At 35.8% G+C, this 19,063-nt stretch overlaps 1 protein-coding gene across 3 annotated transcripts in view; it reads left to right on the top strand.

Annotated features, from left to right (window-relative positions):
• LOC111513341 (histone-lysine N-methyltransferase eggless) overlaps positions 1 to 19,063 on the top strand; it is a 126,373-nt gene that overhangs the window by 76,023 nt on the left and 31,287 nt on the right. For all 3 annotated transcript variants that reach the window (XM_074170525.1, XM_074170526.1, XM_074170524.1), the window contains 2 exons: positions 1,057 to 1,234; positions 1,292 to 1,569. In XM_074170525.1, coding sequence (XP_074026626.1) covers positions 1,057 to 1,234; positions 1,292 to 1,569 — 456 coding nt within the window. The remainder of the gene's footprint in view (positions 1 to 1,056; positions 1,235 to 1,291; positions 1,570 to 19,063) is intronic.

Below are 19,063 nucleotides of genomic sequence, written 5' to 3'. Positions count from 1 at the left end.
AAGTAGGTGGTTGCCTTTCAAAAATATGAAGTTGTGGTGGCTGGGGGCAAGGGTGTGAGAGAAAAAACAAGTTAGTCATCACATCATTTGTTTCTCCCTTTGTATTATGAAAGTTGTTTTCAGCGATTTCTTATATTTTATTTGGTTGCTCAGAGATAGACCTTGTAAGTTTTCAAATTGTCACCCTGTGTATGAAACCGGCGCCGACCTACAAACATACCAAATCAACGATATTTCTAACAAATCATTGAGACTTCCCTCTCGCAAAAACTATTGCATTGTTGTCAGTTATATGGACGCCTCATAATCGCTCACATGTATGAAAAATATACGGCACAAGTATACGCGTACCTCCCGAGCGCCACCAAAATAAAAAAGACTCAACTAGAATATACGCCAATACATATAATTTTGACAATGAAATTGATAAATAGGCGCCCATCTGAAATTTTGTCAGATGGAAGATAGGGAACCTCTGAACTGCCTGGCATGGTGAAACAATTCGGCGTCCATATATGGACGCCTCATTGAAACCGGACGCCCGATTGATAGAAAATTGTAAATGTACGGAAGCTCTATTGATAGTTGGATATATATATATATATATATATATATATATATATATATATATATATATATATATATATATAGTTATTTATAGTTCATTCATCATTTGATGAATACCCAGAAAAAATCTCCCATAAATTAATTGAGGTATTTCAATGTTGCAAAATGATCTTGAGTTTTTGAAAAAAATATAAAATGAATTTTTTTTTCACATCAATTTTTTGTGGTGAGATTTGATTACCGATAAAACTACAGTTTTCAATTGGTATAATTAACAACCAAAAAAAGTCACTAAGTTTGATTTAAAAACCTGCAAATATAAGTAATGTCATTAATAAGACTTTACTGATTGTTATTCTCTAAATAGTCGATCTTCTATTCATAAGAAAATATGTTAATTTGAGGGTTCATGTCAGACGGTGACTCATAGACATCAATATCTTTCAAAAATTCATGTGACAAATTTACAAATTTAATTTATATTTTTAGGTGTAAGTGCAATTCAACTTGTTTGAATAGGGTTGTACAAAACCCAATGAGTCTGAAACTTCAAGTATTCAAAACACATAATAGAGGATGGGGAATAAGATGTCTAAACGATGTTCCACAGGGCAGCTTCATTTGTATTTATGCGGGGACTTTACACACTGAAGCAATGGCTAATGAAGTTAGCAAAAAAGTAGGAATCACATATAAAATGTCTCTGTTGTGTTTCAATTTTTAGGATGGAATGGCGTATGGAGATGAATATTTTGCAGAACTGGACTATATAGAAACAGTGGAAAAGTTCAAAGAAGATTATGAAGCAGAAGCGATGGAAGACGAGGAAGAATCTAGGTATCGAGGAAAAAGTCCTCAAGAAGAAGAAGAAGATGAAGACCAGGTAACACCTATGAAACAAACCAATGCTAAATGGAAGAGGTATAATTATTCTGAAGATAATGATTTCACTCCTGCTCATCCTGTACCTAATCGTGTGAAAGAGGCTGATTCGAGTATAAGGTATGAACAGTACATTTAATATTTTTAGGAGAGACCCATTTTTGGGAAAAAAGGGTTTTTGTTACCTTTCTTTCCCAAAAATTCTTCATCTGTATAAAGGTGGACAAATGTCAATTAAATATATGCATTTTCTGATATGCATTTACAAAACTATCAAACTATGCCGTTACAAATTTTTGTTCCTAGGTTATGTCTGTTGAACTTCATACAATTTTGAAATTGGAGGGGTGTCTTATTTCAGTCATATCTTGTTAAAACTCTGAAAGTAAACTGGGTTAGATTGAATAATTTTTGAAATAAGGAATTTTTCAAACTTAAATTGGCGGTGCCGGGCAGAAAAATAAAAAATGGAGCGTCCTAAAAGAGTGTCCAGAGGGGATTGGCAGGTTTCAAAGAAAGTTCAATATATTATCATAGACATCAAAATGAATTCTGCATGTCCTGTTTGTTCATTTTGTTTCGGGTAATCAATTCATTACAATTTTGCCAGACAGGCACCCTGATTGTGATTGACTTATTACAAATGAGAAATACATATAAATCTTTTTCAGTTAGTAGGCCCTTCGGAATCTGAAGACTGTTAAATCTTATATTACCTATTGAATATAAGATATTATACTGAAGAAAAGAGAATTGAAACTTTCTATGTTTTTTACCACTTTTATTTGTAACTAACGTTACTGCAGTTTCGTCCTATAAGGACATTTTCAAACTTATACATTAAACTAACAATGGTTTGAATATTACTGGAGGTTTTTCCAACACCAAATCGTTATTTTTTTAACATCTTCAAAGAGGAAGATCAAAACTGATGATCACTTGGTGATCGAAACACGTGTCGAGGTGTTAAAAATAACGATTTGGTGTTGGGAAAAACTCCAGTAATATTCATTACTACACCAAAGGTTCCAAACAGTGCATCATAAGTAACAATGGTTTATTACATTAGCCTTTATATAGCACCCCTGTAGGTAATTATTCAGGTACTTGGCTTGATTAAGTACCTGAATTTACACTTTACAATGCGGATGTGCTAATTTGAAAACCCGTGAGTAAACTAAATCAATTTGATCATTTAACAGGTTGCACCCGCAATGTTTATGCTTGTGAATTTCCAAGGATTCTAAATAATTCAGTTTGAAACCCTTCCTTGCATAGTGCAAAATTTCTGTATCGTTTAGATTCGGGAACTTGTGGAATGGTTTGAAAGCATCGAATCATATTTTCCTATTCTGAAGGACATTTCATGTTCAGCATACCGTATTTGGAAATATCGACCACATTGCCCCACATAAACACTATTATACTCCGGACACTTAAACTTATAAACTCCAGATTTCTCCATCTTGTCCAACTTATTTTTTTGCATTGAAACCTGGCATGTGGTCTGAATGCCACTTTCACATTGTTTTTTCTGAAGAAACTCGCAATTATCTCTGTTCTTTTTCCAAAATATGTTAGAGTTAACCATTTCTTGATTTCTGGTTGTTTGACCTGGGGGTATATTAATCTGTAAGTAAATTTACGGCTTTGTTTTCTGACTAACTTCAGGATAGTATCTGCGTTGAAACCATTATTATGACCTTTCTATGTTATTATATCAATTTCCCTATCTAGATTGTCAGTAGACAAAGGCAGTGAGAATGCTCTGTGCAACATTGAATTGTAGGCTGCTAATTTATGACTGTCTGGATGGAAAGAATTGCTTGGTACGGTGATGTTGTATAGCTAGGTTTTCTGAATACATTGAACTCAAATTTATTCTGATTGTGTGTAATGGTCAGGTCTAAGAAATTTATCTGTTTCTATATCTCTGTTTCGAGTGTGAACTGAATGTTGCTATTGAGATTATTCATGAATATCATAAATTGGTTCAGCTGTCGTGTAGTACCTCTGAAACAGGCGAGAATATCATCTACATATCTGTACCAAAAATGAATATGTTTTTTACCCAGGCCGGAATTTACTATAGGTGTCTCCAAGTTGTTCATAAATATGTCTGCTGAAAGTGGACTAAGGGGTGAGCTCATTGGTAAACCTGAATCCTATTTATAAAATTTGTTGTTGACCTGTAGGTAGCTCTGGTTTAGGCACACATCGAAAGCTGTTGAAACTTCAAAGGAAGTGATATGGTCTACTTTGGCTTGATCTAATATGTCTAAAATGAGGGGCTTACACTCGTTGTATGGTATATTGGGTAACACCCTCTTTACATCGAATGAAACTAAAATTGAATTATGTGGCGTAGTTTGGTTCCTTATGTTTTCCACAGTGAATTTTTAATGCTGTGAGCTGGGACGAAATTGGTAATATTTTTTAACAACTTGTTAAGACGTATTCCTAGTTCTCTTACCAGATAATTTATATACAAAACTACCGGTATTATGGGGTTATCCTCTTTATGTGTTTTTATCAGGCCATATAGTTTAGGGCAAGAGTGGTTCATGTTGGTGATTCTCCGTTTCTCTGATTCCGTGAAAATGATTTTAGTATCTAAGAAAAAATTTTTCAGTTCATTTTGACTATTTTTCGTTGGGTCTTTCTTGATGACAGTAAGGTTTTCATTTCGAATGACTGATTAAATTTTTTCGACATATGTTTCTCGTTCAAGGATAATGATGGCATTCGATTTATCGGCTTTCGTGAAAACAAGATCATTATTTCTTATTTTTTGTTGTATAGTTTTCATTATGTCTGTTTCTCTACTGTTTGATAAAGAGAATGGGTGGTTCTGAATTACTTCACTTATCTTGTATGCCCCTATATCTCTATTATCTGTCTGTTTCAATGCAATAGCTGTATCTGTTAGCAACGTATCCAAACTATATTTATCAATTATTGTTGGTGTATATTTCGTTCCCTTGGACAATGTTGAAATTTCCTCTTTGTTAAACTCTACTTTGGTCAAGTTAATGATTCTTTTGTTGAACTGGATATCTGGTTTACTGATCCGCTGTGTATGATATGTTGTTGTTTCAGTATTAGTGCCCCGAGTTTCTTGAGTTGAGTTTGGTACTTCCGGTATATGAAATCACTAATTATAGACCTAACTTGGTCATAAAAAATGTCAAATTCTATCTGGTGGAGTTTATAAATTCATTAAAAAATTGAAAGAATTTCTTGTTGGGAGGCCCTATTATAGTGTGGACGAATTCTACCAAGTCTCTATCCAGTAATTGGCATGTTATTGAAATCAACACGAAATGACGTTTAAAATTCATTACGTAGCATTATATATTTTCATTTAGTCAATAATCATATATTCATGTACTTATATTTGTATTTGTTCAGCTGGGCTTGATATTGTTCTGTCCATATACGCTGCTCTTGGCTCTAAGCATTATTTTATAGCTTATATTTGTTGATTTAATGTCCCATATTATACACGTTTTACTTTACTAGACTTTGCCAATCAGATGTTCAGATCTTGGGTAATAAATCATATTTTCATTTGATTTGATTTGAACTACTTTTATATGAACACTGAATTATACAAAAACACTTTAAATAAATTGATGGATGTAGCCGTTACTACGTGGTAGGAGATCATAATGAAAAGAGAAATGAAAATTTCTATGTTTTTTACCACTTTTATTTGTAACTAACGTTACTGCAGTTACTCAAACTTATACAATAAACTTATTGTAACTCAAACTTATACAATAAACTTATTGTATAAGTTTGAGAATGTCTTTATAGGACGAAACTGCAGTAACGTTAGTGATAAAAGTGGTAAAAAACATAGGAAAAAAAAACACTTTTCTCTATTCTTTTTGTATTCCAAACATTCGTTATGGAATTGAATCGGATATCATTCACAGAATTGCTACACAATAGAATAAATGAAAGAAGTAAAATTTCACTCACATGGAACACTATCACCCTATTGTATGGAGACCAAGTTGGGTATCATAGACAACTTCTGCATTGAACTATCATCTAGGGCAGCGTTTCCCAGCCTTTTTCAGTCCACGGACCCTTAGGGAATCAAGCATAGTTTTCACGGACCCCCTTAATAAAATAAACAGCAAAAAAACGGATTAGGTATTTATTTTAGTTATTACAGATACAAAAAAAAAACAAACACAGGATGTAATTATAACTGTTTATTATGAAAAATATGAAAAAAAAATTAATGTGAAGGTTGGTGTTGCTTTTTTGCAACTAAATCAGGAATATTCGGGTTGATGTTGCTACTAAGATGTAATCTCAAATCAGATTCTACTTGTAATCTGTTTCTGTATTTGTTTACCCAAAAACTTGACAGTGAAGATTCGTTGAAATTGCGTTTCAATGGTGAATCACAGAATATTTCTATTAATTGGTTTTCCTGTGCCGCTGTCAAGCCAGTAATATCAGAAACATCTGTGTTGAAAGGGTCTGAAATTCAATTTTTATTTTTGTCGGGTACTGGAAAATAATCCCGAAACGAAGACCTCAAAGTGCGGAGATGTGTCACCATTTCATCTTGCACTTGTGCTGGCAATATTGCTTCACCAGAGGACCCCAAAAACGCTGACAGTGTTGGAAAGTGATTATATTTTTTTGAATTGTACGATTTATCCAAAGGTCAAGTTTTTTTTAGCATCGTTTCAATTCTATCATCGACTTGGAAGATGTTGGTATCTCTCCCTTGTAGGCTTAAGTTCAACTCGTTAAGGGCACTAAATTTATCAGCCAAATATGCTGCTATTGTAAGCCATCCAAAGTCATTGAAGTGATCAGCATATTTGCTGACGTTGTGTCCAGAATTCTTCAAAAAGAACATTCTGATCTCATCTCTCAGCTCAAAAACACGCGTCACAACTTTGCCACGAGATAACCAACAGACTTCAGCGTGCAATAATAACTGCTTGTGAATGCTTCCCATTTCTTCACAATGATACCGAAAATACGGGAATTTAAAGGCCTAGCTTTAATAAAATTCACCACCTGCACTATGTCGTCTGACACTGTTTTTAATTGTTCTGGAATGTTTTTAGCTGCTAGTGCCTCCTTATGAATGCAGCAGTGATGCCAGATAATAGCTGGATTCATCTTTTTAACGCGCGCCTGCAGCCCTGTTCGTGTCCCGGTCATAGCCCCAGCACCGTCGGTGCTAACTGCGACACACTTGTCCCATGTAATTTCATGAGTGGACATAAAGTTGTTCAATACTTCAAATATTGCTTCACCTGTAGTGTGCGAAGGTAAAGGTAAACAAAATAAAAAATCCTCACTTATGCTGTTGTGTTCGTAACGAACATATGCAAGCAAGTTTGCATCATTGCTAATATCTGTGCTCTCATCTAATTGCAAAGCATAAAATCTGCTTGCTTTAACGTAGAAAATCAGCTGTTCTCTAACATTTCCCGACAAATCATCAATTCTCCTTTTCACTGTGTTGTTTGATAACGATACAACGTCCAATTCTTTTGAAGCTTTGTCACCTAACATAGCAGAAACCATGATTTTAGCACACGGTAAAATTAAGTCTTCAGCAATGTTGTGGGGCTTACCACTTTTTGCAACTAGCAAAGATACTTGGTAGGACGTTAATACAGCACTTTCGTTATTGGTCCCAGTAGCAGTCTTTATCATTGTTTTTTTGCTTTGTTCCAATTGCGAGGCTTTAACTTTGAAAAAGGCTTTTGATTTGTCACGATATTCCTGGTGTTTTGTTTCTAAATGACGTCGGAGTTTGGCCGGTTTCATCGACTCATTTGACAAAACTTCGTAGCATATGACGCACTGAGATCTGTCTTCCCCGTTTAAATTGGTACTTGTGAAACCGAAAGCTAAGTATTCGTCGCAAAACTTACGACGTTTAACCTTTGAAGTCGAAGGTTTTTCATTTGCTTCGTCCAAAGCTGAGTCATTTGGTTTTAACTAACATTTCATTTTCACAGGTCACAATATCTTGAAAAAAGTAATTTTACTATTTTAATCTCGGACGTAACACAACACAAATCAAAACAATTGCACTAATCGCGGGCGGCGGGTGTAAGCGTAATTTGCGAGCAGTGCGGTGGGGGAAGAGTCGCGGCCCGGCGCGACGCCAGCACGCACTTGATTCACTCACATCATTCATTCGCTCTCGCTCACCGCACGTTCACCGTGCGTGGCGATTACGAAAAATTAAGCATTTCTCTCATTAAATGCAAAAGGGACGCAATCCCAAATATATTTTTTTTACAGGAGAGCCAAAACAAAATTTGAAAAACCAATTTATGTATTGTTTCTTCTTTTTTTTATAGATTAATAATAGTGTTATACATCATTGGATGCATCTTTTTTAATTTTTTTAAATATCGTGTGCTTACATCACATTTTTCTAATAAAACTGGTTTGCTGATTTTTCGTTTTGCGGCCCTTTTGCATTTAATGAGCGATTTATGTATGGTCCAGAGAAGACACCGCGGACCCCCTTACATATACTCGTGGACCCCCAGGGGTCTGCGGACCCCCAGGGGTCCGCGGACCACAGGTTGGGAAACGCTAATCTAGGGCACTTCCTACAAGAGGTAAAAAAATGGGATCTTGAAGTTCAATTGTTTACTATATCATGATAATTTCTATTAATAATAATATAAATTAATAATAATAATGATAATTATTATTCATTTCCGAAATAAATTGAAAAAATACAAGGAAAATTCATAAAAACAAAGGTTGGTTAATACCTCAGAATACTGTCATCGATGACATGAGTAGATTCAAATCATTCGTTTCATAAAGTCCTAATTTTATGAATGAATTGAGTACTTTATTTTGTACTGATATCCAGATTGGTGCTGGAGAGGGAATAACACAAGTGTATTATTCCAAAACATCGATGTCCACCATTAAGGATGACATTGTTCCATGTAAGTGAAATATTATCTTTTTCATATACGATATTGTGTAGCAATCCTGCCAATGATATCTGGATCAATTCAATAACGAATTTTTGGAGTACAAACTGAACAGGAAAAAGTGTTTTTGTATAATTCGAAGAATATTACAGGAGTTTTATTCCAACACTAAACCGTTATTATAACACCTCGATACGTGTTTCAATCACCAAGTGATCATCTTCAAGGGGAAGATTAAACTGAAATTCAATGTTTGTATAAAAGTAGTTGTTTCAATAGTAATTTTTCTTTCATGTTATTCAATGTTTATATGAAAGTAGTTGTTTTAAAAGGTCTTTTTCTTCTAGTTTGTATCTTAAAGTTACTTCTTTGCATGATCTACACCTCTTTGTATGTATATAACATTTTGAAAAATTTACACATAGTACGCCTCTACGGGGAAGAAATACTAAAACATACCAAAACCTATTCCTCACTTCTCATTCGAAGATCCAAACTACTCTGCAATCTCACTTTCCTCAAATCCTGCAGAGATTACGAAGTCATCCCGAAATCATTCCAACTCAAACATCACGACAAATCCTTCTCAGCCAAACACATTCTTGTTTGCACCAGTCAGGCCCTCATCCGAAAAACCATCCACGACATTAGACGCACCCTACACTTCAATAATGAATCTCTATATCAACTATATGGCATGCTATCACTCGCCAAAATCCATCCACTAAACTGGGACACATTCCTCGATCTGTTTTCGAGATAAAAAATAAATTGTGCTAAATATGGTTCAAAACATAGCCTTAATTGAAATTAAGTACATCAGTACTCTCAATTCACGAAAAGTTGATATTTTAATGATAGTTTGGACAAACACCAAGAAATCACCAAATAACACCAAGAAATCGACTCCATATCATACAGGGCGTGCTAAAATTACTATTATTTCCATTGTGCATAAATGTAGTCAAAAGTTCATTTTTTCAAATGAAACCCCCTATATATTACTCGGTAAATTGAAAGATGGTGAAAAATGCTTCAAGATGATATATCATGTCCCTATACATAAATCATCAAGTTTTCTTAATAAAGCCTTTTTTGTGGAAAAATAGTTATTCACGTTTTACCTACACTTGTTGAAAGTGGCATTTTATTTTGTGAGTGGGGATTATTGCAAAACGAGCGTCAGCAAGTTTTACATCTATAGGATGTACAAAAAAATTCTATAGATGCACAACTTTCTCGTCAATTTAATGTTCAATTCATTGTTTTTCGCTCATTTTTACTGCCCTGAAGAAGCTTCACATTAGAAGCAAAAGCTTGGCAAAGTAAAGCAGAGTTTAATTTTTGATTTTTTGACTGAGACTGAGAAATCTATTTCACCCTATATGTATATCCCAAGATAATCCAAGACCCAAGAACTACGTGACACACACACACACACACACGCACGCACGCACACACGCGCACACACACACACACACACACACACACACACACACACACACACATATATATATATACTTATGTATAAAATTTCTTTATTCGAAAATTGACTTAAAGTTTATTTTTCTAATAATATTTTCATAAATGTCATCTTCATTAATCAGAAATCCCATTGCTTCTTTTGTTTGTCTTGTGAAACTAACGCCACCTATGTTTTCTATTCTTACACTACAGGTCTTGAATTGAATGGAGTATATTTTTAGGAGTGACTAATTTTTTGGGGAAGAAAGTTTTTGGCTTCCTACTACTCCATCTTGATATAAAAAAATGGGGGAATCTTCCAAAGAAAGCAAGAAAGCAATCAATTTTAAAAGAAGTAACTATACACATGATGTGTAGATCATGTAAAAAAGTAACTTTCAGATACAAACTGGAAGAAAAAGCCCTCATGAAACAGCTTCTTTCATATAAATATTGAATTACACGAAAGAAGAACTCTTTCGAAACAGGTCTGTTCTACCACTTAACCTCTTAATAAATCTTTCCACTGAATGAACTTTTTCCCAAAAAGCTCAAAATGGCAAGGATAACACCAGTGTTATGTTATTTTTTCTTTCGTCATGGATTTTTCTTGCTACATCAAAATGGATTCATAAAAAGTAAAAATACTGAATAATGAAAAATTGTCATGGGTCTGTTTTTAGATTTCTCTTGAGCTTTTGATTGCATAGATCATGATCTGTTGATCGCCAAACTTTCAAGGTATGGGTTAGGAGGCCAACCTTTTGAACTTTCCAAATCCTATCTGGGAAGTAGGAAGCAAGTGGTAAATCTTCAGAATTGTAGTAACGCACTGGATATTTCTCAAGGTGTTTCACAGGGTCAATTCTCAATCTGTTTTTTGCCAGTGACCCAATTTCATTCATCGTTAAATCACCAAAACATATGCGACTTGTTATGCTGATAATACCAACATTTTGATCATTGAAAACGATCTATATAATTTGAAGTTGACCATAGAAATTACATATCAACAGGTAACGAATTGGTCCTATAAAAATAATTTGAAAATCAATAAAACAAACAAGCATAAAAAATTATCCTAAAAAATGAGAAATGAAACTTTCTATATTTTTTACCACTTTTATTTGCAATTAACGTTACTGCAGTTTTGTCCTATAAGGATATTTTCAAACTAATACAATAAACTGAAAATTAATTGATAATATAAGTACCTGAATTTTGTTTACCTGTGACAATGTGGGTATGCTAATTTGGAAACCATTGAGTAAACTAGATCGATTTGATCATTTAGCAGGTTACATCCGCAATGCTCATGTTAATGATTTTCCAAGGATTGGAAATAATTGAGTTTTCAACCCTTACTTGTATAGTGCGAAATTTCCATATGGTTTAGATTCGGGAACTTGTGGTTGCACTCCAAGGAAAGGTTTGAAAACGTTGAATCATTTTTGCCTACTCTCAAGAATCTTTCATGTTCAGCATACCGTTTTAAGAAATTTCGACAACATTGTTCCACATAACCACTCTTACGCTCTGGACAATTAAGCTTACAAACTCCAGATTTCTCCATCTTGTCCAACTTATCTTTTGCATTGGAACCTGGCATGTGGTCTGAATGCCACTTTCACATTGTTATTCTGGAAAATACCGCAATTGTCTGTGTTCTTTTAGCAAAATATGTTAGAGTTACAAGAAGAGTATCGTAAGTTGCAAATAAAAGTGGTAAAAAACAAAAAGTTTCATTTCTCTTTTTTCATGATGATCTCCAACGACGTAGAATCGGCTAAATCCATCAATTTATTAAAAAAGTATATATTTGACAATGATATGAAATACTGCCTTCGGAAGTGGTTAACATGCTCAGAATGACTTTCGATTGTAAATGGTTATGGTATAACCTTATTGAAAATCTATGTTACAAATTGAGAAGAAGTAGCAACGTTGACATTTTGCTTAGATTATATATGCACATTTCCATCCCCATATGTTGTACGTTCACTTTGGGGAAACTCCTTTGGGGAAACTCTACTAACGTAATTGCTGCTTTCAGATGCCAGAAAAAAGCCATACGCATCTTGGCTAACCTGGGATACAGAGGGTATTATGCCTCTGCCTACTTTATGTATTTATACTGTTCTGCTAGAAATACATCGCAATAAAGATACTTTACTAAAAAACTCCGACATCCATAACCACAATACCAGATCAGCTGACTTACTAAATACTCGTCATCACAGGTTATCTTTAAGCCGCAGAAACTCCCTAAATCTGAATCTATATAACATTCTCCACCACTCGATCAAAATATAAAACTACCTACTAGACAATTGTTTTTACAGTACCGATGAGTATATGGACTCAGTTAGGTACTTTAAGCCTTATGAGCTATCATAAGTACGGTTAATCATGATCTTTTATTGTATTTTAATATATATTGCACATATCTAAATTTTAAATCTTATACTTTATATTGATAATCTGTTACTAGACGTAAATTGTTCTTTTAATTATATATATATATATATATATATATATATATATATATATATATATATATATATATATATATATATAATTAATTTAACTAATATGACTGTGAATTTGCTGTGACTTGTCATAAATGTATAAACTACATAATCTGGTCAAATGAACTACTACTACTACTTAACTGGGGTACAAGTTCACATTCAAGCAGAATTTTTACTTTCGAAACTATGCCATAAGAATAATTGTCAGATTGAAGAACAGACTCTTGTAGAGATGCTTTCAAGAAATAAAAAAAATATTCATGACCATAAGGCTATTTATATGGAGAATCGTGCTTATCATAAATATTACTCTATGACCAGAGATCAGTTACTTCCAAACCCACTTAGCCTTCTATAAAAAAAAATAATAATTTTCACAAATGCTTTCAGCTAGTATTAAGAATTCAACCAATAGATACATTTTAATAAATCATATATGAAAGTTGTTTATTGAAAGATATTGTTTTTCCTTAGAGTTTTTAATTAGTTTTTTTAGTGTCAACAACATCGACTACATTGGTCATTAGCTTTTTGTTCTGGGTAGACAATGTTGATAACTTCCAGAGCCACCTAGGGAACATATGGCTATTCGCAGTCCGTCAGCCATGTAACGTTGCAGAATAATTCCAACTTCAACTAGATAAATTCTCTTGAGAAAAATATCTGGTCAAGGTAGGGATCGAACTCACAAATTTTCGATCGTGAGTCGGGCACACTGAGACTGCATCAATTCACCACTAGAAGCAGTTTTTCATTTAAATAATTGTTACATTGACATGTCTCTTTGATTATATTATACTTTTAGTATTCCGAGGTATTAACCAATTTTTGTTGTCTTGCATATTTTCTTCAATCAATATTATTAATAGAAACCATCATAATAAAGTGTAATAATATGGTCCTCTTCTCAGGACAAGAGAAAACGAATGAAACTGAAGGTTTCAAAGTTTCGAGTATAGGAGCTTTCTAGCTCGTTTCTCCTTCATTTATTTTCTGAAATGAATTTTAGCAGCGCTGTCACCAGATGCAGATTTCTCCGCATCAAATTTTGAATATCAAGGCAGGTCCGAAAAAGCTGTAGAGTTCGTGCCGATCGCACGAAGGCCGGTCTTTTTTAAATCTGATCATTTGGTATACTTACTTATATTTTCTCTCATTGTGTGGTTCCAGATCTGAATTTTAATCTTAATTGAAATGCTTTTCACTCACTAGTCTCTTCTCGATAGATTGACAAAAGGTCTCTTATTTGTTTGTGTTCTCTTAACTTCATATTACTCTACTAGGATGGTATTTTTCTCAGTCCAAGAGAAAATGAAAGTCCAAAGTTTCAAATATAAAGTATAATAAGTAGAATACGACTCTATAGACAAAATAATAAAAAAACGTGTAAAATCTTATATAAAAAATGTTGAATTGCAATAAAACAAGAGAAAATAGAACAACTAATTCGCCGCAAATGTTTACTGTGCTATTCACTATTTAATTCAAACTCTTAAACAACTATAAACATACCAACTCGGTACAAAATACTTTTAGTTTTGCTTTTACTTCAGGGAGAGTGGTGTATACCTTCAAGTTTTCACCATTTTTTTTTGTAATTGTACTCTAGCTTAACTATCAGCACTAGGAACCCCACAATATGTAACCTATTTGTAAATAGGAAGTGGACTCAGATAAAATATTATGTGAACTCTCTCTGAATATCAACTGGTTAGTAGAAAAAAATAACAAACACTTACATAACGCCTCTTTGTGTGGTTCGTGGTCAACCATAGGTTTTGTTGACCCGGTGTGTCTTCTACACCAACACTTTTAATTTAAACTCCCCTGTACCCCATACCGGCTTAAGATTTCACTATCGTTTTCACTTAAATTTCGCCCCACGCGCTTTCAAACAAAATATCTCCCCTATTTAGGCCACCTCCCTCAGCCTCAAAGGCTGAGGGATGAGACCCCCGATCTCATCTCGACGAGATCCGGTGACCGACCTCTTCTGTCTCCCCCAAGCAACTCCCAAGCCCTCGCGTCAGCTACGCTATCCACAAAAACCTCATATCAGCGTTTTTTCAACCTTCCCAAGTGTATGATCATCGGCAGGATGCAATACATTTAGTTGTTTAGTCTAAGTAAATTTTAACATGACCACAACGACGCTCGAAGGTTCGACCGTCATAAAGTAATTCAGCGCTTTTTCAACTGGAAAAATATCGGCACCGAAGAAACGGGTGATCGACCTCGATCTCAATGAATAAAATAATATTTTATGTTACTCTCGCAATGGCCGTTATTACACTACTCCCCCCTTCGTAAAAGTTCTGGGCACACAGTGCCATAACTTTTCAATCAAATAAAACAACAATATGATACCAAAATGAAAATTCGTAATGTATACTAATGCCGACAAAAATTCTGTCACTTTTCGGCGAACAAAGATTTCGCGTCTGATCCGCGCACTGCACTCGCGAACACTCGCGTTTGTGCGTGATTCACTTCTGCAGTCAGCGAGGCTCCCTTGCCTGCTGTAACCTGATGTGGTGTGGTGTGATGCGGGAAGTAACCTTTTTCACGAGTCCGGGAAGTCCCAGGACTTTCCGCAACTCTGCTACTCTGGAACGCTGCTACTACTAGACTCGAGAGTTAGCGATTATAAGTTTCGCAACCCTCACCAAATGATGCTTACATTAATATTCACATGATTCTCGCTAAAAGTTCTCTCGCGCACTGGCGACAAATTCAGTCCATCGTACTGTGCCTTACTATGGCTTGGGCACTACAGCTCGCGATAACTGGTCCTCTATACTTGGCCGAATGCGTTGGCCACGGTTCATATATATTTTCGAAGAGCCCACTTGCTCTTCTGGATTCCTTCGCAATATATTGATTTGGGATTGATCCTGACTTTTTCTACCATGGTGCAATTATACCAGCACCTCTATTGTGGGGTATGTCCCTGAACAGTCAAGACGTTACTACTACACCTCAATCAAATTTGAGTGTACGCCACTCCTGCTTCCTGATACAACGTCAGCGACGCTACTGGTTCATTATATATAAAGGATCCCTGACCTTTTTGCCTCCATCCTGGGTTGGGTATACCACTGTTCAAATACCCTCGTGGCACTCATACTGCAATTTATCTGCCGCTCGTGGTTCTCACTGCAATTCATTAAAAGTCTTGAGTCTATTCATCGCGAACTATTATTTATCGCACTCCGATACTGTCGTGGTCTTCACCTGGGTGATGAAGCCAGACATCATGAGCAAGGTTACTTCCACAATCTGCTAGGTTGGCAACTCCCTGTTGCCTTCTCCCATAAGCAAGGCGATTGCCTCACTCCGGTTGCTCCTTCTCCACCATAATTGTTCATATTATCCACAAAAGTCCAAATAAAATGTTCACAATTATTCAAAATAGTGCAGAACATCATATGTCAACCAATTAATCAATTCTATCGAATCAAACTCCTATCAAATCAATTGTCCAACAAAACATAGAAAAATTCAATCATACTACGCATGGTTTCAATCCACAACTCAAGTCGCTAACTAATCCTACTCTTATACAATCTAATATAAGCGGCTCAGGCAGACTTCATGACCAACAAAAATGTCTTTATAGGAATATGATCCTGCCTAACCATATCTACGGTAGATCATTTTCTCGCGATATCCAATATCGGGAGTTCAGACCCTTTCGCGACCTTTCCCTTATTATAACCTTTCCTCTACTCTCGCGCCCTCCTTTTTCGGCGTTCCCTACTTCTAATCTCATGCCCTATTAACATGATCATCCATTTTCGCTAAGAAACTAGCGGTTTATAAATCGTGGGACACGATTTCCTGCACTTCTCAGGGTCGCTCATAGATGAGCACAAGTACTTCATCCATAAATCTCCTCTAACAGACACTATGTGCCTGTTCCTAGCAGCACGTCTCCAAGCCATAATCTCATTACACTTGGCTCTGAGGTCTATACTTCGTTGTAGCAATGGCTACCAATCACCTGCTTCTGTGGCTCCTAGCCATAATCTCTCTATGACAGAGGGGATACAGCGTCCTCGCATAATTTCCTGTGAGGCCAATGCCTCGCTGTAGCAATGGGCTACCAATCACCTGCCTTTGTGGCGCCTAGCCACAATCTCTCTCTCTATGACGGAGGGGATACAGCGTCCTCGCATCATATTCCTCTAAGGGCAATGCCTCGTTGTAGCCCTAGGCTACCAATCACCTGCTTCGGCGGCTCCCAGCCACAATCTCTCTCTATGATGGAGGGAATACAGCGTCCTCGCATCATACTCCTCTGAGGCCAATGCCTCGCTGTAGCAATGGGCTACCAATCACCTGCCTTTGTGGCGCCTAGCCACAATCTCTCTCTCTATGACGGAGGGGATACAGCGTCCTCGCATCATATTCCTCCAAGGCCAATGCCTCGTTGTGGCCCTAGGCTACCAATCACCTGCTTCTGTGGCTCCCAGCCACAATCTCTCTCTATGATGGAGGAGATACAGATACAGCGTCCTCACATCATATTCCTCTGAGGCCACTGAGGCTGTAGCAACGGACTACCAATTTCCTGCCTTTGTGGCGACTAGCCACAATCTCTCTCTATGACGGAGGGGATACAGCGTCCTCGCATCATATTCCTCTGAGGCCAATGCCTCCGTTTTGTTCTCTATCGTCTCCCCTGTCTGCAGAGCGTCATTCCTGAGCTCCAACAACATCTACCACCGTATCGTGTGCGATGAAAACAAACGATACGACGGGAGGAATAGTATCCGTTTAGTGGGACTCCTACCCCCACGGTCGATACTTACCGGCAGTAGTATTCGAGCGCCCCTATCTGCAGAGCGTCTAAGCGCCTGCTACAAATAAATCTATCCCAAAGTTCCTGGCTATATACCAAAAAAATACTTTCCTCCAGAAATATAATTGACCCAAATACGCCTAGCTATTAGACTTTCAACCAAATAAACATAAAATGTCCAAAATCGATAAGCTTAGCAAAAATAAAACTTTTCCCGTTATTTGAAATTTAAATTACTTCAACCTCTGATCAACTGACCACCCGTCTAATTACGTGTCTATCCACTGTTCAGAATATTTTTTCTAGTATATTCTCTAGTGGATACGTCACTGGTCCCCACACATTACGGTGGCATTTCTAGCGTCACGTCCGTGCCACCTCTTAGTCACTGGTCCTTTTCATTACTTGGAGCGTTAGTAAAAACATTGGAGAGAGTTCAACATTTTGCAAAACATTACATAACAATACCAAAATAAACAAAAAAACCTACCTTTATTGGCTTCTTTAATGACCTGAAATGCAGCCTGAAGCAATTTTTTTCTTTTCAAACCAAACAAAAACCTACTTTTTCTTTCAATTATTTTCCAGACAGCAATGGCTTTTTCCTACCCCTTAAAAATTGTACAACTATTCAAAGAACTACCTAGCTTATTTCATTCACTCTAGCTTCTACCCAAGGCTCACTTACTATCTCGTTTATTGCTTTATCCCATGAATAGTAGCTCAAGACATATGAAAGAATAATTCTCTCAGTTGACAAAAATTTACTCTAATCACCCTGTATATGTATTCCTCTACACTAATTTGAAAAACACAAAAATTTCCTCTGTATATATATCCCGCTAAAACAATGAAATCACATAAAAATACAAAGCACAAACGTACCACCCTCTTCTTTAATAACACTATAAAACCGATTGTCTGGGTTCTAAAATAAGATAAAGAAATTATCTAATGTTCTGGTCCCTTTTTCTCTTTGTCCCTATACTAAATCAATTAGCATACTAAAACGAATAGGCAAAATAAAATTCACCCTGAACTTTTCCTAACAGAATGTCATGAATTTTGAAATTATTTGCCAGTGCTGCTGGGACACACAAATGTTATCAAAAAATTAACTGTTCAAAGCCACAGAGAACTCTTTTGCTTTGTAACTTCTCAGTATTTTAATTGTTTAAAAGTATACTTTTAAACCCAAAGTGGTTTAACACAACATGACACTCAATGTCATTTACAAATGTATAGTCAACTTATTTAACGCACCCTGTATGCGCTACGCAACTCAATAAAATCATTTCTCCCTTTGAGACCTATCGGACACACCCAGTATGTGTCGCTCACACAAAGTTATTTATCTCTCTATAAATTATTACCTCCTGCAAGCATTAACTTCACACTTTCACCTATCTCAACAAAACTCAGGTTATTCAAAATATTTAACTTCGCTCGCTTAAGCTCCTACTTTGCCATTACTATTTTCCGTCGGCAAACGCTACAATTAAATTTACCTTATTCCTCCCTAACACCAACTTTAGAAAATAAACTCCCTGTGGCTACTTTAAGTTTCAATTATTTCAGACTGCCTACACTCCAAAAATTCCTTTTTTTTTCTATAAAACCTAGCTATGAATCATATTTTAATCCACTTCCCAAACTAATAAGAATGCAGATACTTCCAAAATACAAAACGGAAATACAGTGTGTATCTTTTCAACACAGAATCATAGTTATTTCAAAAAAAATTATTTCACCTCTCAGTTAACCAATGTGATCAGATTTATAGACAAAATAAATCATCTATTTATCCCACACCGCTGTCAACAGTGTAATAATATGGTCCTCTTCTCAGGACAAGAGAAAAC

Source organism: Leptinotarsa decemlineata, unplaced genomic scaffold (assembly GCF_025532065.1).
Source record: "Leptinotarsa decemlineata unplaced genomic scaffold, Ldec_3_MD MMD2_P_RNA_scaffold_9, whole genome shotgun sequence".
Classification (NCBI taxonomy): Eukaryota; Metazoa; Arthropoda; class Insecta; order Coleoptera; family Chrysomelidae; genus Leptinotarsa; species Leptinotarsa decemlineata.
The sequence above is the reverse complement of the archived record's forward strand: the minus strand, read 5'-3'. Positions and strand labels throughout refer to the sequence as shown.